General features: G+C 37.5%; 1 protein-coding gene across 6 annotated transcripts in view; it reads right to left on the reverse strand.

Moving 5' to 3' along the window:
- Nucleotides 1–2,875: 2,875 nt before the first annotated feature.
- Nucleotides 2,876–19,808, reverse strand: part of ambra1a (autophagy/beclin-1 regulator 1a) — a 125,702-nt gene continuing 108,769 nt past the window's right edge. For 3 of the 6 annotated variants that reach the window (XM_051656086.1, XM_051656080.1, XM_051656093.1), the window contains exons 18-19: nucleotides 12,301–12,417; nucleotides 8,153–10,653 (exon numbers count right to left, since the gene is read on the reverse strand). In XM_051656086.1, coding sequence (XP_051512046.1) covers nucleotides 10,112–10,653; nucleotides 12,301–12,417 — 659 coding nt within the window. In that variant the 3' untranslated portion in view covers nucleotides 8,153–10,111. Of the gene's footprint in view, nucleotides 8,061–8,152; nucleotides 11,537–11,636; nucleotides 11,705–12,300; nucleotides 12,418–19,808 lie in introns of those variants that run through there. The other 3 variants (XM_051656121.1, XM_051656110.1, XM_051656101.1) reach the window with 3 other exon arrangements.

Genomic DNA, 19,808 nt, shown 5'->3' on the forward strand with positions numbered 1-19,808 from the left:
ATGTGTATGACTTTCTTTCTTCTGCAAAACACAAAGGAAGATTTTTAGAGAAATATTTCAGCTCTGTAGGTCCATACAATGCAAGTGAATGATGACCAAAATGATGAAGCTCCAAAAAGCACATAAAGGCAGCATATAAGTAATCCATATGACTCCAGTGGTTAAATCCATATCTCTAGAAGCGATATTATAGGTGTGGGTGAGAAACATGGTGAGATAAATATTAAAGTCTTTTTTATTATAAAGTCTCCTCTCTGCCCAGTAGGTGGCGATATGCACAAAGAATGCAAATCGGCAAAAACAAAAGAAGAATGTTAAAGTGAAAGTGAAGATTTATAGTAAAACTTTAATATTGATCTGTTTCTGACCCACACTTATCATATCACTTCAGAAAACATGGATAAAACCACTGAAGTCTTATGGATTACTTTTATGCTACCTTTAGGTGCTGTTGGAGCTTAAAAATGTTGGTCACCATTCACTTGCATTGTGAGGACCTGCAGAGTTGAGATATTCTTCTAAATATCTTCATTTGTGTTCAGCAGAAAAAGAAAGTCATTCACATCTGCGATGGCATGGGGTGAGTAAATGAGAGAATTTAAATTTTTGGGTAAACTATTCCTTTAGAGTCTATTATGGTGTCCAATTACATCCTACTGTGACTTTTTGAAGCAAATAATCAGTAGCATGCAGTCCTGCTAAAGTTGAATATTGTTTTGTTGTATTTCAGTTATTTTATGAAAGACACAGCAGAAAAAAATAAACTGAATCAGGATGCAAAAATCAGGATTGGTTCATTTATTTTTCAAAATTGTACTGCAAATCTGTCATAGAAGTCCTTATGTATGATCTCATTATGACAGGACAAAAAAAAAAAAAAAAAGATTTAGCCTATTTGCTACAATATTCCTTTAAAATATTAAACCTTTTTTAAATGCAAAAATATTCCTCAGGTTTTAAATACTACTATAAGCATTATATTGTAATCTACAGACCTCTGTAGCTAGCTTTAATAGGACCTTTACTTGGATGTTGTCTGGGACTTGTAAGCATATTTAACTGCAGTTTAGGCATAACCTAATCAGAATCAAGCATGCCAGACAGACATTTAATAAGCATATAATACACATTAATCCATGAAAATTATTGAAAATGTTCCTCAACTTTTATTACTAACACTCAGGAGCAACACGTGCCCTGTCATACTTTAGGGATTCAAGGATGAATTGAAGTCTGAATCAACATTCAAGGTTTACATGAAGACTGCTACACGGACATTTATGCCATACCACCACACTAGGTCTTTTACTTTGTCTGGGGGTGAAACTGTGGTAGAGAAAATGTTGTTAATCCAATCTGCTTTGTGTGTGAGTGTATGTGTGTGAATAATGAAATTATGAGACAGTCCAGTTCCTTTACAGGCACCTTAACGCTAAAGTCACACGAGAGGTTGGCTAGCATCAGATATTTAATATATAGCTTTTTTCATTTAATAGTGTTTATGTACTAAAATACCATAAAAATTAAATGTACAGCTTATAATGAAACTGAACAAAACATTTAACCATCCACTGTGTTTGATAAAAGAACAGTACAAGGGCAGAAAGACAGAGAAGTCTACACTGAGTACAATCAATGAATGTGTCCCATTGGGCAAAGTAAAATGCATTACTTTAATAGCCGCTGTCGATATTTAGGCAAGGTTTTATCAATTGACCATGATGTATGAGAGAATGATGTTTGGATATTTCATGTACAGTCTCAGTGGTTTCATTAGCTAAGGATGTAGAGTACATTATAACTGACAGCACTTCAGGAAATCCAGTGTGAGCAGACACAGTCTCTCACAAACACAAAGCATTTTTGAGAGAAACAAACAAATAGATGTATAGCATGCCATGGCTGTTACCAAAACATGTAATAGCTATGTAATTACATACATAATGATTAAATGCTGTGCTGAAAGTTTTTAGCAGTAGTAAATGGGACGGATCATTAGCAACATATTTGTTTTGCATTTTTTGCTGTAGTCACTCCCATTAACCTCAGCCCACTCTGTTTATCCACATTATACAATTAAGGGTGGCTTTGCATAACAGCCTTTCTCTCTCAGAGAACACCCATCATTAAATCTACTCTCTCACAAAGCCTAACTGTGTGTGTGTGTGTGTGTGTTTGCACTTGAGCTTTCAGAAAAATGCCACCACACATACACAGTGCCCACTTACACTGAGATACAGGCTCTGTGTGGAGCACTTTATGCAACAGCAGGTTTCTGGCAAGTGAGAGTAGTGTTAGTGTAGGTGATAACGCTCAGCGGGGCCTGTAATCACTTCAGTATGTGGATCAGTTACTTGTTTCCATACAAACTGACTGCGATTAGCTTTACAAGGAGAACTCTGATCACTCATTGACTGAAATGATAGCTCAATATTTTGACATGTGGACAAGTCCACATTTGTCCACATTGTTTGCCACGTGCCTGCTGTTGACTGTCCTAAAGAGTATCACAAAGCAATCGTAGTGCACATGCAACAAACGCATCGGTACGGGGTCGTAGTCAAAAGGGCATACTTCAAAAGGCTGAGCACCCTACTGTGCACGAGATGGAACAGCTCGGCGAAAAACATTTGGGTTAGGTTTAGGACTATATTAATGTAATCACTGCTCAAAACTTTCTAAAAAAATCGGATCTGTGGTGCCTTTCCCATCACATCTTTTCAAATGTTTCATTTGTATAACTTTAGCTCATGTCTTCTGCTTCCACAGTGAGTCGTGTGATTTAAGTTCCAGCTTCAGGCACTTCAGAATGAGAATCAGAATGAGCTTTATTAACAAGTATGCTTACACATACAAGGAATTTGTCTTGGTGACAGAAGCTTCCAATGTACAAAAAATACAACACAGAGATAATAAAAAAAAAAATAGAATAAAAATAAAAAGTGAATAGAAAATATAAGTATATATAGAAATACACAATAAGACAAAATATATATATGGATGTACAAATACAAATACAAATACAAATCGGTTATGTACAGTGCAAGGGAATATAATGGCAGAAGAGGTAGGGTATGGTGGATAAATATAGACTAAGTTGTGTATTGCACATAATTACTGCTCATTGGGGCAGTTTTAACTGTTCATGAGATGGATAGCCTGAGGGAAAAAACTATTCTTGTGCCTGATGGTTCTGGTACTCTGTGCTCTGTAGCGCCTACCAGAAGGCAACAGTTCAAAAAGATAGTGGGCCGGAACTGTTCAGAAATTCGGAAAGCATAGACCGATTCTAGCAGACAAAAAAATTCAACCTCCTGTGGCAAACTTTCCAGTATGATTATTCCAGTGTTGAGTGTAATCTGATTACAAATTACTGTAATCTACTTTTTTAGTCAAAAAGAAGTGTAACACATTGCATTTTAAATTCTTGTAATCAGATAACTGACTTTCAATTAAGTTAATTACTTTTAAGAACATTACTTGGGTTAAACATAATTCTAAAATTATATTAAGTAGAAAACATTTTAAAAATGAATTCTTTTCTTATGTACATCTGTTTGCATTTCTGTTACAGTAAGTCTCTAACTATTCATTTTAAGGAAGAAACAAGTGCTGTGTGTAACTTTGATGCATCAATGAGGAAATTTTTAATTCGTTGAGCAAAAGTGAAGTGTGAAGTGTTTTAGAAAGAACCTTAAAAGTAATTAGTAATGTGATAATCTGATTACAATTAATTAATTATTAATTTGTAGTGGATAACCTTTTTTTGTTTTAGTAACTTTCCCAACACTGGATCAGTCTGCATCCTCACAGGTCGCAGGGCTAATGAATCTTGTTGAGATCTTCTCACAGTAATCCCACCCCTTTTCACAGCATCAACACTGTAATATGAGACAGGCAACTCGCATGGAAAGCAGAGAGTCAGCAATGTTGAAAATAAGACACATAAGGCTAATAGCTAGCAAATTCACAGCCAGACAGTAGGAATTTCTACAATCATTTAGGGAATAGCATATAATTGCTTTCACAATATAAACAGTGAACGCTTCTGCAGCCCCTCAGCCCTGGAGTTACACTTTCTGGGGAAGCAGGGACTGGCATTATTCCACATGGCAGGAATGGATTTCTCAGGTCCTGAGTTAAAAAAAACTCTTGACATTTGTCAGAATGACATTGATTAGCCTGGCAATGTGTATGTATTTATGTATGTGTGCTGCTGCAGAATGCTGTATGGCAGCAGGCCTCTCTCTCTCCCTCCCTCATCCATGGAGTCTTTCTCTTATAATGAGCCCTATGCAGTCTTGGATCCATAACAGCAATTAGCCACTTCTCAGTTTTAGTTGAATAGACCCTACAGCAAGGAAGCTCTTGCATAATAGCATTGTGCCTCTACAGCTCTATACTCACCAGTTTTGGCAGTTGTGTTTTCATACTTGCCTGGATGATGATGAAGTGTGAGTGTGTGTGGGTGCATTAAAAGGTTACATGGGTGTGTGATTCATACCATGAAATTGATATTTGTTAAAGTTATGTCTACTGCCACCTCACCTGTCACAGAGTGTTGGCTGACTCTGAGATGGAGAGGTCCTAATTACGGCACTGCAAAGGCTGCTTGCAAGGGCTTCTTGTTTTAAAAAATAACAAATAGAATTATCAAATGTTAAAATATACTGTCTATTCACTTTCCTGCAACAATAAAAACACACAGCTCTGAAATAAAGTATGCATTCTTTGAATTGAGCCAAGAGGTTAGCATGTGACATTCTGATCTTCTATTGGTCACACGTCTTCTCGTCATCCAGATTTGTAGGTCAGAATTCACCAAGCTTGAAATTTTGTATGCGGCGGAATGCAATTTTATTCCCCGCATGAACTTGCATTTCCGTTCTCCTGTACGTTTGAATGGAAGCGAACAGAGTGTGAAGTGTACAGTAATGTGACCGCACCTTTGAATGAATATGCAGTTTACCCAAAAATTAAAAACAAATCTGTCATAATTTAATTCCCCTTATGCTGTTCCAAATTTTCTTTCTTATGTGGAACACAAGATGTTAAATGAATACCACAGCCCCTATTTTCAATACAATGGCAGTGGATAGAGCCTCACTTTAAAGCTTAAAAACAGAGCCAAAAGTTTCATAAAAGTATTCCATGCAACTCATGTGTTATATTCCAAGTCTTCCTAAAGCATATGACAGGTGAAAAACAACCTGAAATTTAAGTCATCCTTTAGGAAAAATTTCAACGACCATAGCACATTCATGGGAAAAGCTCGTTCACAGTGGCACGCGTTCAACTTTTTAATGTGAACAAGTGAGCCACCGTGAACGAGCTACTCTCATAGCGCTTATTTTCTTTTTTGGGTGACATATTCCTTTAAAAATCCTAAAAAACAAAATGTAAGAGCTCAAAGACTGCAGAAGTCCAAAACACCATTCCTGTTGCTGCTCCCCTGACATGTGTGGCTTTTGCCTCAGTTCACACAAATCTCATTCCTGTTTATGTCTCTCCAGACCACTTCAACAAGGAAGACTAGCAACAAACAATCTTGAATTACAGCATTGTGCCACATCCACAGAAGCTTAAAGCAAATGCCTAAGCATGCTCTCCCTGTTTGAGAATCTTAATATTTACTGACAGATCATTTTTTCAGTCTTGTTTTCAAAGGTGTCTCAGGGCCAGAGTTAACCTACTCCAACAGAGCACAGTGAACACTATCTCTGCTTCTTCTAACTCAAAGCAATCAGCACAGTTCTGGAATCATTCGAATATAATCTACTTATGCTAGAGGCATAATCCCCCAGCAGTCAGCACTGATCTGAAGTCAGCTCAGTGGCATCACAAGGCTAAAGAGAAAAGTATCCTTGCTTAGAGACTGACAAGTTTTATATTCAGTTTCTAATAATGGATCTAATAACATCTTGTAGGGAATCAGCGAATTTGTGACCGGGTATATTTACAACTGCCAGCATTCATCACCAATTAACTGTAGGGAATTTGATTAATGGTTATCTTATGGCTGTAAGCTTACACCTGCATCATTTTCCAACCACTAATGCAAGGAATTTAGCTCAAAGGGAATCTTGATTTGGGGAATAATACAAGAATTAATCTTTACGTTAGATCAAAGTCTTCGGCCAGCAATAAGTTGATCTGAACGTAATGTTAATTCATACAGTAATAATACTTTCAATGTGATTGAAAATAATATCACAAATAGATATAAACAATGTTTATGAGCATGCAGCTTTAGGATAGACAAATTTTTAGGGACCAATATGATTTGATAAAATACATTTAAAAAAATGTTTTTAATGCAAACAAGACTTTATTGCTATTCTACAACATAAAACTAAACTAACACACATAGACAAACATAAAACAGGCTGGTGAGTGAGCTGTAACAGAAGGTGAATGGAAATTATCTGTAACAGAGAAAATTTCACTTTATGGAATATATAGATCATGCCCTGCGAACCATCGATACTTCATTTAGTATACCTTGATTTGCAATCGGGTTACCCGAAGTATTTAAATAAATGAAACACCAGCACTTTCTAGCAAAAGTCTGGAGGTGTACTTGCGTTTCATTGCTTGCTTTGGTTCTTTGGCTGGGTACATAGAACATTCTGGTTGTGCTCCACTGATGTTTTGGACCTCTGTTTAAGATCGTGGATGCCGGATAGTTTGGTGCTGGAATGATGCTCTTAAAGAGAACTCCTTTAGTATGCCGTGATTTGAGATTGGGTTACTCAAATTATATTAAAGAAAGTACCAGATTTCAGTGAAAGTCTGGAAGTCTGTACTTGCATTGCGTGTGTTGTTTGGCGTATGGAGTTCTTTGAAGTCATTTGGCTTGGTTCAGTTCCAGGAGGCCATTGTTTGGTTCGATGGACGGGTGATGGAATGACCAGGCAGAGCCTCGGAAGCGAGGCCTCCCACAAGGGAGACTCGGGACTTCCTGGGACAGAGGTCGAAGTGTAAGACGTAGAGCAGAGAAGTGGGTGAGGGGTTGTCCAGGCTGGTCTTTTAACCATTTCTGTTTGGTCACACCCCGAATAATTGGCTCTAAGCCAATCAGAGGCGGCTTTTCAGAAGGCCTCTGGTCAAAGTGTCCTCCCCTCAAGATAAAGAATTTATGATTCTTTGTTCCAAGTTTCCTCAGTTTTCCCTCTCAGAAAAAGAGTATACTTTTATCCTGACTTTTATATAATGAAATCGGTGCAAGAGACATGACATTTGTTAACACCAACATTCTCTACGTAAACAGCATTTACATATGAAACATGACATACTCTTTGTGGTTAATTCACTACACATTAAAAATTTGAATATACATCATTATAGATTGTATAAGTGTGCATAATGTAAGCACAAGGTCAGAATAATACATTCTATGATTCTAACCACAGTTAGGCATCATGTGATGCATGTTATGTACGTTGTGAGTGTAAAGTCAGATCTGAGTGAGTTCAGCAATTGTGTCAAAAGTTCATAGATCCTTTTAAGCTGCTGTTTGCAGAATAATGATCAGAGAGGATGTCTCATGATTTTTAGCAGATGATTATACTGACTATAACCTCTGCCCTTTAAGGTTGAGGGTCTCCTTGCTGAGATGGCCGAGATGGCCGTATACGTCATGTGATGACATTAACATTTAGGGTATTTCTGATTTACAACACGCATGAGGAGGGGTCTTGGTACGTCCACAGATCTACCTTTGTTCTCAATACGGATAAGGTTAGGCAGATGTGCATTTAGTCTAATTTCCACAGGGTTGATTCAGACTTTAGGGTGCCGTCTTGGCAGAGTCTTTAAATGTATTGCCCTAAAAAATGGACTGTGGGCCTCTGTGTCTTAGTTTTTATAACTTGTAAGGAAATATCAGTGTAAATCCTGGATTCAAGTCGTTCTGTGTAGAAATTGTTCATTCTTCTGCCCATAAGCCCAACAATCTGAACATCACACAAGATTTGCATGAGACTGTAGTTTATAGTATCAATAGCTGCAGCAGAAGATCAGTCAAAAGTGTAGAAGCATGTGGGAGTCACCCAAGTCATCTGCAAAAGAATATAACAAGTTGCACATCACTTTAACATCTTGATACTCATCCCCTTTTCTCTCTGGCACAGAAACAAATGTTAACACAGTATGTTTGTCATCATTTTATTCCTTTTAAATCACATACAGGATTGTATTTTCCCAGTGTTCAGTTTCAGATAAATTGTTTGCCTCCACTATTTCCATTAAAATAGAAATTATTTCTTAATAACATAGTTTTACTAAAAACCAAAAGAAAAACCAGACAAAAAAATAAACAATAGTCCCTTTCAATGTTCAGTACACAAACCGTCAGAAGAGTGCACATGACAAAAACGGTTGCTGTAATATTTTATCAGTCCTCCACACACCAAATGCAGAAAGAGTACTAAAATGTATTATATATATATATAGAGAGAGAGAGAGAGAGAGAGAGAGAGATTTTTTTTTTTTTTTACTGTAGGAGAGTGAGCCAGTGAGCTGACATCTAAAGCAGAGGTTAAACTGTTTAACAAAGAGGAGTGTCATGCTCTAAGACTTGATTCAGGACACTGCCAGACATTAATTTACAGGATAAAGTGGTTTGCTAAAACAAAACAATAGGAAAGAGAGCCTCGCCATGTTATTGCATAATATTATGCATTTTAAGCTGCAAATACAGAATAAAATCTCACAAAAACATTCACAGACATCAATCAGATCACTTGCCAGCAGTTCTACACTGAAACATCCTATCATTTAGACTATCCCCAAGGCCACATATCCACAGAAAGTACAATTAAACAGATAAGGGGTTTTAATCTTATTTAGTCTTTTAGTTTATCCAGTTAGGATTTGGTTTGTGGACGACAACTTCAGCCTAAATGTGCCTTAATTTCTGAAAACACAGAACACGCTGAACACACAGCACCTCAGAACTGTTTTCTGAGAGAGCAGATAGGAACCAGAGCGCTACATGAGAAATAAAAGGGAAGGATGCAACACAAAAGTTGCAGGTGTCTGCTTAAATTTCAATAGGCTTTTAAAATCTACCTAACAGAACTAGGTTAGTGTCTCTCTCATATCCACATGCACACATACACACATCAGTCAGACTTTGTTGTTTTCCCTGCTGAGCCCATGTCTCAAGCCCAAGGTTTCTCACATTGTGTGCTGGTACTTCTGAGGACCAATTACTGTAATAGTTTTGTATAAATTAGGAAAATGAAGGGACATTTGCCTGCTTCAAAGCCGTCTTTCTTTTAGTTTGGGGCAAAGCAAGACACTTGTAAGGGTTTCTGTGGTAACAATGAGTGTAGAAGAGACTGATTTGTACATGAAAGGCAGTTGATGATTTTGTGACGTTGCAGATCGGCACCACCCTTAATCTCACAGAATGAACTCTATATAAAACATAAAAGAAATACACTCTTACTGTATATGACTCTCTGTACCCCCTTTCTAATTTCTCTCTTATAAGTCTAAAAAATCCAACTCAGAGAAAAACAGAATAGGGATTTTCAACTATCAAAAACAAAAACAAAAATTCACCCATTGCCTTCAAAAAGTGTCTGATAAGGGCAGCATATTCCAATAGCATCTGAAATTTTGAAATAACATTTGAAAGAGAAGCAGGAGGAGCAAAACATCACCTTTAACTACAAATAAACATGACGTGACTTCAGTTTAACTGAGGTTTCCTCTTTTTTGCTGCAGACTTTTACCTGCTACATTTACCTGCTGACTTTCTGCCATCTACATAAAAAATGCATACACCTTATTCTGAACATGCTCTAGATGTGCACACTTTTACCATAATGGTAAACAGGCAAATGTAGATCAGTGTAGACATCATAGAGCCCTTTAGCAAGGGTGATTCAAGTAGAACATGGAATGGCTGTTTTGAGCTACTGAGCAGGAAACAATAACACTTCATTCAATTTCTTTTTCGTTATTCATCAAAGCAGATGCACTATATGAATGTTGATGACGAGAAGAGAGGCGAACGCAAGGGTCAAGTGCAAATATTTCATGAAGTTTCTCTTGTGTGACAGTCTCTATTCTAGACTGTAATGAGTTTTGGCTTCACCCGTTACCGCCCATACTCATCTCCGTGGTAGCTACTATCACTGCTGGTGTAGTTATTGTTATTCACTGGAGAAAGAGAGGGTGAGGAAGAGAGTAAAGATGGAGAGAGGGATGTGAGGTCTTGGAGCTCCTCCCCCTCCAAGACAATGTCTGTTTCCATGGAAGTGGATGGTCCATTTGTGTCTACAGCAGATGAGAAAAGAGGGGAAAACTCCTGTGAAAGGAGGGAAGAGTGAAGTGTCTCCTCAATGTCTATCTCTGCAGAGGTGCCCTGAGCTGTGTTGGTATGAAGCCCCAGTGTGTTTGGAAGGACACGGGAGCAAGAACCTGCAGCTTCAGCCAAAGACACAGGGGTGGTGCATGAATGGGTACAGTTCTGCGCATCCACTCCTGTTTGGGAGCCACAGTGGAAACGGTGACTGACAATAATGTTGTTGCCAAAGCTGCCCATGGAAGCCATTGTAGTGCTCTGCTCCCGCTGGACGACTGCAGTCATCCCTCCCTCGGCCATTAACCTTCGGATACGAGAAACATACTCAGCCTGACCTGAGAGAGAGAGGGAGAAGTATTGAGCTCTTGTAGAAAGTCCAGTGTAAACACTACAACTCAGGGCATTCAGGGATCGACAAACTTTAGAAGGAAGGAACAAAGTAATAATGTTGGCTGGCCTTTGGGAGAAAAAAAAAGAAAACAAGAGATGCAGGATATGCTGGCAGAAAAACGATTAGTGTAAGTGGGAAAACTATGTCTTGGCACTGCCACTGATATTTAACACGCATTAAATGTTTGCAAAACCGCTGTATCAGTACGACCTTTCAGCTCTTCAGTGTGTGTTGTATGGACTTAATTTACCAGGAAGGTGGGGATTAAAGACACTTACACCACCATAATAGTCTCTTAATTATTAATCAACTGTTTCAATCTCCATTCTTTTGATCCTCATCTAGTGTTTAGGTGCTTTGTACCAATCGAAGTTAGCGAGAGTGCGAGTGTGTTTCAGATGCTTGCATCAGCATCAACAATTCTTTTCAAGCTTCAGTTTCTTTCTGCATGAATATGTTTTGACACACATCAGTGCCTTTTCTTGCATTCATTTTCTGAATTCTGAATGAATGGTGTGCTTTACATCATTGTATGGATCTACAGAGCTGAGATGTTCTTCTAAAAATCTTTGTTTGTGTTCTGCAGAAGAAAGAGTGTCATACACATCATAGATGGCATGAGGGTGAGTAAATGATGAGAGAATTTTCATTTATGGGTGAACTAACCCTTTAAGATGCATTTAGAGTGATCCGATCACAAGTGGACAAGCGAGACACATCACAGTTTACAACTGGTCGTAATATGTGTCACTTGACTGCTTGTGTTGGGATTTCGAGGGGAAGGTCTCTGATTTCATGATGACATCAATCATCACGTCAGTGCATTACTGCATAATAATAAGCAAAAAAAGAAAAGAAAGTGCTAAAAATGTTGATGCACCATTTCTCTTAATTATACTTTCATTTAATTTGTTATCAGTGGATTACCTGTATTAAGTGTGCTTCCGATGTGTGTGCTTCTCATCTGAGTCTCTGCATGTTGTATATCAGGCACACTGAAGAAGTTCAGAGAAGTTATTGTTCATGTACTGTATATATATGCGCTCGTACGATTATTTCCTTTTGAAGCACGGAAATAACTAATGAACAGCAAGGTTTAAACTCTTGTTAAAGTGGTTGGGTAAGAGTTCAGTAGGTGGCACGTTGCTGCTGTTCTAATGCATTTGAATGGATTAACGTTTACACTATGAGCTCAACGTGGTCACATGCGTTTTCCACCAAATTTTACCACCCCCGTATGTGGTTGAAGTGGACAAATCTCAAAATGTTTAAGACCCCAATTACACCTGTCTTTAGCGTCGTCCCGATTCCAACATATCGTGCATAACGCATCTTAATACCAGGTGTAAATGGGGCCCATGACTTTGCCAAGCAGGAGCATTCCTGCCAAACAAACAGTCCTAACCATATCTCTATCTCTAACCCCAACCCTAACCCTAAACTACCTCTAAAATGAGAGGGAAATTATAGGTTATTAAAGTTGTTTAGAGCTAAACCTAACCACAATACTATCCCTTTCCCTATCCCTAAATTTTGATTGGTTGATGGACAACATCTTTCGGCTCATCTGTGTGATGTATGTGTGGTTTACCTGTGCTGTTTTCAGTGGGATCTGACCCTTCATCTTCCTGAGGTCGACTGTGGGGCGGCGTCTCTGGTACCACCTCAGACCCAGAGTCCTCTGGCAGAGTCTCTAAATCCAGGGAGTCTGTGGATGATTAGGAATGACAATGTCAGCAAATTATCAATTTATAGATTGCTTTTTAAAGCTTCTTTCCCTTGTTTTATTTTTTAGTTACAACAGTTCAAAGCTACAACAAGGACCAAAAAACATTAAACCATACAGTAAAATGAAATAAAAACAAATGCAATGTGGATAAACACAATCAGAAAACATGGCAAAAGATGCACATTTCACAATGGCAAAACATCAAGTATAAAGTTTCCAAGTTGTCTAAAGCCTTTAAAAACATAATAATAAAAAAATATCTCAACAAGTACAGATGCTGAACATTTGTCAGTCTTATACTACAGAAACTGAAATGTGTCTCCAGTCTATATGAAAATATGAAGAGGCCCAGTTACTGTGCTTGTCTATCAAATTTGACATCCATAATGAGTGTTTGTGTGTTCTCCTTTGCAGCCCTAAACTTGATAAAACATTTTTTTTTTAAACATGCCACTGCAAATAAAAAAAATATTATAATATTTCAAAGTGAATCAGTTCACTTTACATTTATTGCGTTTGTGCATATCCACATAACACAAAACTCTCATAAATCATCAACTTAAGCAGTTTCAGCATTAATAGTTTGTTACATGTTGATAGGAATAGGAAACAGAAATTAAATTTTCCCTGATGAAATTGATTAATTCCTTTTATTTCCTGTTTGTGCAGGTTCTCTAAACACTGTAAGTGGCAAAAGCTTGAATGCTCTCTGAAGCTGCTTATAACTGCAGATTCATATAATCCCTTGATGGAAATGTCTGAAAAGCAACCGCAATCTTGCGAGTCTCACCACTTTATTATATTAATACTGCTATCCCATTACAAATATTGGTAGCAATTTTATAAATTTAGTTAATAAACAGGTAGAATTCCACTGCTTTGATTTCTGTAACACAGACAACACAAAAAATAAAGAAAATCATAAAGATTCTTGTCCCCCGCCGACTGAGAATCCATAAAACATTTCAAATGTACTTATCAGATGAAGGAATGGAAAAATAGATGATTGATGACAAGAAACACATGACAAAACATCATCAGTCATGAATGATGGAGAGGATTTCTCCTGATTTCAATATGGGGCTATTATCTGAATATATTCCTGTTCCTGCAGCAAAACATCAGAGTGGTGGTGGCTTAGTGGGCTAAAAAGGTTCAGAAGGTTGCCGGTTCGATCCCCACAGCCACCACCATTGTGTCCTTGAGCAAGGCACCTAACTCCAGGCTGCTCCGGGGGGATTGTCCCTGTAATAAGTGCACAGTAAGTCGCTTTGGATAAAAGCACCTGCCAAATGCATAAATGTAAAACATCTTATTAAGTATAACAAATAAGGCAGGTGAACATGATCAGCTTTGCCATGTGTGCTTATCTGTTCACTCAGTTTAAAAATAGGCTAATAGAAGTGACAAAATATGACCAAACACAAATTCATTTCATAATTGCTAATTCAGTCCATCAAATCAGTTACACAACTGGACATGCAGTGGCAAATACCTTCTGCAGTTTGAGCTTATCTCGGCTGGCAGGCTGAGCTGCCTTTTTCACACTGTCTTTGATGTGACTGAATAGTCTCGCTAGTAAGGTACCAAACTGCATCCATGGTTCAGGGTCAATAATTGTGTGATTGCTCATTGTGCTGCCTGTAATATGCTTCCAATTGTGCATGCAAGTCTCTTATTTCAATCAGTCACGCTTACCTCATGTGAGATCATCCCTTCCTGGAAAACAGCTCTACCAGATGACCAAAATACAGAATGCTGCACCTATCACCCTGGCCCTGACAATAAAATGCAAAACAACCAAATTCTCTTGGAGAACTGTTGACTAAGGTAAGTGGAAGGCCACTAAAACCACATCCACACCAATACATTGCCTGTTGAAAATGAATTGATTTTGATGAACATTTATGCCTCTCATCCACACTGGAATGGGATTTTTTCACCACCACCACCACATAAAAAAATAAAATAAAAAAAAGACTTCAGAAAAATTCTTCTAGTACCACATACTTGGAAATGTTAGAAAATGGAGAACAGAGTTTTCAACCGAAAACATTTTTGTGTGGACGTGGGCTTTAACAACACATGCTGAGCACACTATTATAAAGCTACTATTATAAATGTATTTAATGGAAATGCATTTCCCATTTTTAATACATACAGAGGGATGAGTCAAAGTTATTGTTTGTGTTACTCAACAGAATGCCACACATGCAGTACATACTGTATTAGGTTGAAAATAATCATGAATATTCATTAAAAGCCAGTGAGATCTGCCACAAGCATTCATGATGATATCTGTAAATGAGCTGATGGCACCCTGTGTAAAGCACTATTATTACATCACATTTGCATTCATACAGAGCTAAGGACCAAGCCAATATCAGCCTGCAAATGACAATTAAGTGGTGCGGTGTGAAGCATCTTTTTATGGGGTGTGGACTATAAGAAGCGCCTCCCTATATGTATTTACTATACCCAGAGCCTTTTGTAAGTAATACAATCAGTAATACATTTGCTGTGGTGAGGAAAGAGTCTCTAACGTGATATTAGCCGATATTAATTATTTATCTAGTATATAGCAGCTGTTATGCCTCCTAAATAGAGAGTATTTTTGCATGTGTTTGTTTGTGAGAGAGAACACCATCTTTGTTATTTAAGAATAGGTAGGAAGAAGCACACATACATACGTATAGTGGTTCCACTTTATATTAGGTGTCTTTCACTACTTAGCACTTAAGCATTTGCTACAATGTACTTATTATGTATATACGTGTTGTTGCATTGTACTTACATTTGAAGCTTACCTAATTTAAAGTGGGACCCGTTTAGCTTTCTTGCTGGCCAGTTTCATTGCAACACAAACTGCATTTATACTACTCCATTCTGGCCTCTACACAACTTCTATCACACAAACTAGCTTTCAGTAACGGGCAAAAAGCACATCACTGTCAGAATGGAAAAGTGAGGATTTACTCTTCAGAGCCTACAAGTGCTTCATGTGAATGTTTTGACAAACTACAGTAAATCCCTCTAAAGGAGTATGAGTCACTGGATATTCCAACAACAGCAGCTCTTTAAACACATGGAAACTCTTTGAAAGAACTGTTCATTACAGTAAACACATGTAGGGAGTATGCATATTATGTGTGTTTAGCGAGAGGGGTAAAAGAATATGACGGTGCCAAAAGAAAGAAGGATGAAGAGAGAGAGAGAGCGAGATGATGAAACTCTTCTGACCTTTGACAGATTTTCTGCCTGTGACAGCTGAAACAGTCTTCTCTGTGAAAGGGAGTTAAGGTGTCTAAGCATCACGAAGTGAGATAATGAGACTGTCTGTCTAATATCTGACCACTGAAGAATGACAAGGTCTGTGGCTGTGGAAAAGGTTATATTGCCTTTTCTAACCCTACCACTAGCAACCGTGGATGGATATTCCATTCAGCTTGAAATATTCAACTAGCTAAAACATTACTTGAATGTTGCAATTTGATTTTCCTTTGTGCCTTTCCATACAATGGGCAACAATGAAACTGCTTCTCTCACCTAAATCTTGCCTTTACAATTTAATGCATTGGTTGACGCTATGGATGAATAACATTAAAAGAAAAGTGCACACAAAAAGAAAATTCTGTCATTATTTAAAGTGATTGCATTGCTTCAGAAGACTTGGAATGTATGTTTCTATGTGTGCTGCAAATGTTGTTGTTTTTTTGTTGTTCTTTTTTAATCTAGATGTTGTTTATGCATAGTGCTCATTTCATTAGAAAACAGAATCAAAAGGTTGAAGGTTAAATTTTAAGTAATCGATTTATCGTTTTTTTTTTTCTTTATATTAGAGTACTCGACTACAAAAATACTCAAAATGCTCATCCCTAGTGTTTAGTATATATTGTGATTGCTGTTATTAGGGGCCAAGCACTGAAGGCACATAGGCACCTACTGTGCACCTTCTTCATTTCATTTTCTTGCTTTTTCTGGCAGCCCCTAGAGCAGTTTTTTAAAAAGTTGTGAAAACTGGCACACCCATCCGATGACTTCATACCATTATGAATTTTGTCGAAAACCTTTTTTTTTTTTTAAACTCGTCCTACAGCTTTCATCGGAATGTCAACAAATTTGGCACCTGATCATAGCAGTCAAAAGCATTCCTTGACATACCAAATCATTTTGTGTGTAAAATATCAAAGAATTTCACAGTGATGATGCATTACCGTTGTATCATCTTAATGCTTTGATATATTGACACAAAACTTGCCATGTACCATTGCAGCAATGCCCTGAGTGTACAGAAGCACTTTAGTGACAAAACCACCTACTGGTAAAAACCTTATAGAGCTGCATTGTCTCAATGTAACATCTTGTTTAGGATGCACCGATACAACTTTTTCTCTCCCTATCCAATTATGATACCAGTGTTGTTTATTCCTAATAAATTTTGAATATCTATACCTCACTGTGTAGAATTGATTGGGAGTACTTTTTTATGTGTAATAAAACACAAACCTCTAACTGCACATTATTTAATTATAAAATTGAGAAAACAAAAAACGATTACATAAAAACATGTATAGACTATTAAGAAATACATTATCGTTAACTAGTCTACTGAATAATGCACCAGCAAAATAAACAGTAATTCCAGTAAAAGTCTTCAGTAGAAGCTTGATGTTTTTGCAGCCCCCCCCCCCACCCCCACACACACACTGCAGACTGTGCTTCACTAATGTGTAAGCTCATGCTTTGAATAGGGGGAAGTTAAAATAATTTACAAAGAAAATTGTTTAGAATTTTGTAGAATCACTGAATGTTACTGAAACACTTTGCACATAGAGGAATCTTCACACATTGGAACAGCAGTGCTCAGTCATTCGGCAAGCTTCATATCGTATGTATTTAAATTTAATGGAGCTCATTACTGAGGTCATTTTTATACTTTTACTATATAAATATCACATTTGTTGTGATAATTCGTTTTGTTTTAGAAAGAAGAGTAGTTTTCTGCAACTCTCTTGACACTTTCACTATGGCTGAATACGACACCAGAAGCTCATCATCAGCCTCAGATTTTACCAGAAATACGTAGGCTGTGTCATGCATAGAATCCATTTATAACCTTTAAAACCTCCTGGCTTTTATTTTGGTGGAACACTCCAGGAAGACCTTAGAGTGTCTGTGTGTAGACTAGTTCACAGTAATTTAATTCGCTTCTCATTTAAAATCTGGTGAAATACTCTTCTGATGCCATTCTCAATGCATATTACACACACACACACACAAAAAATAGCTCTTTGGCTGAACTTGATTCAGTTGTAGACAGTGGTTCCACAAACACTTTGTGTAGAAAAAACCTAGTTTAAATTGTTTAAACCCAATTTATGTGTGACATCAACCTGTCCTCATCATTAACTCAAGCTCCATTCTTCACCATAACCGTAACCCCCAAAACTCCATAACATAACAGAAACTCTGCTAAATCTCAACAAAACAAATCATTAAACACTAACAACCTTTATGTTAATCTTGCACAAAAACACATAAAATAACACTTAATTTTAACATTTACTCTTCCTATCATGTCCCATGCCAAGCATGCTGGAAAATGGAAATCCCCTGCCCAGTTTCATCAATGCTACATTAACACCACAAAAAGTATTCATGTAGTCCCAACTCAAATGGACTAAGTAAACTTCCATTTTACAAATTTAAATGGATAGAACGCAATGAATTAAAGTTGTAACTACAGTACTGTGCAAAAGTTTTAGGCACTTGTGAAAAATGTTGCATAGTGAGGATGTCTTCAAAAATAATGACATAAATAGTTTTCATTTATCAATTAACATCATACAAAGTCCAGTAAACATAAAAAAGCTAAATCTATATTTGGTGTGACCAACTTTGCCTTTAAAACAGCACCAATTCTCCTAGGTACACCTGGACACAGTGTTTATTGGTTGTTGGCAGATAGGATGTTCCAAGTTTCTTGGAGAATTCACCACAGTTCTTCTATCTATTTAGGCTGTCTCAATTGCTTCTGTCTCTTTATGTAATCTCAGACTGACTCGATGTTCAGTGGGGGGCTTTATGGGGACAATGACATCTGTTGCAGGGATCCCTGTTCTTCTATTCTATTCTATTCTATTCGCAAAAGTAATGTTTGGGAGCTAACATTTACATTTCCTTTTGACACACTAAAGCTGAAAATATAAATAACCATCTTAAGACAAATGCTTTTGTGAAGCATCTTATGTGCCTAAGACTTCTGCACAGTACTGTATATGTTCTAGAATTGTGTTGCATTAGTTAACAATTCTACATAACATATAGAGTATAAGCGAACTGAAATATAAGTCGGTGTGGAGCACTCACATATTGCGAGCAGCTGTGAGAGCTGAAAACAGTAGCGCGTTTTCAGAGTGTGACAACAGAGCTTTTTCACTCTGAAGCGGAGCGCATAAAGGCAATATATTTATTTATTAAATGCTGCCTTTTGCAATTTACAAAGCTATCGTTTGTCTTCAGGAGACTTTGAATAAAATGCCATGTCATATGGACTACTTTAATGGTGCTTTTTTCATTCGTTTCAGTCATTTTTGGAGCTTGACATTAATGACCATGACTAACAAACAGTATCGGATTTGGATCGGACTCATCAGACCCCCCGATCCAGTTAAAAATGTCAGTATCAGAGCCGATACCAATGCAAGCATCGGATCGGTGCATCCATAATCTTGTTGCAGCAATGATTTGAACTCATGAATGGGCCTTAAACCTTCCCCCTCCCACCCTGTCAGAGCTAAAGGAAAGGTGTAGTTACATCCGAATTAGATGGAACATGATCTGTCATCAGTCAGCAAACTTATAAAATCTACTCATGGAAATTAAGAGACAGAGGGAGGACTGAGAAATCAGCTCTCACTACATAATGCAAAGAAACATTCTCAGAACATGTACAGAAAATCTTCTAAACTGACCTTTTTTGGAGTTTTTTGGACTTAATTTCTCTGCTGGAATGTGAGGTGAGGTGATTTATTATGAAAAACACATACTGAACAGATCTGAGAAGATAAACAACTCTAGAAGAATGCTTTAAATTCAATACAGCACCCACAACAGAAAGAGGGTGAGAGAGAAAGAGAGAGAGAATATCTGTTTATCTCGGTTGTGTTTCTTAGTATAGCGTAAGTAAATATACTGTGACAGGGTTTGTCCTCATTCTCATTACATAAGATGCAGAGAGGGCACCAATGCTAACCCTAAATCTCTTATTCACTGACTGCAGTTGAAAACGATTCCACACATAACGCTCACCCACAGATCTCACTGCCGTGAGTGTGTGCTGTTTGTGTGGGAAGATGGATTTCCTTAAG

This window comes from Myxocyprinus asiaticus, chromosome 2, assembly GCF_019703515.2.
Source record: "Myxocyprinus asiaticus isolate MX2 ecotype Aquarium Trade chromosome 2, UBuf_Myxa_2, whole genome shotgun sequence".
Lineage (NCBI taxonomy): Eukaryota > Metazoa > Chordata > Actinopteri > Cypriniformes > Catostomidae > Myxocyprinus > Myxocyprinus asiaticus.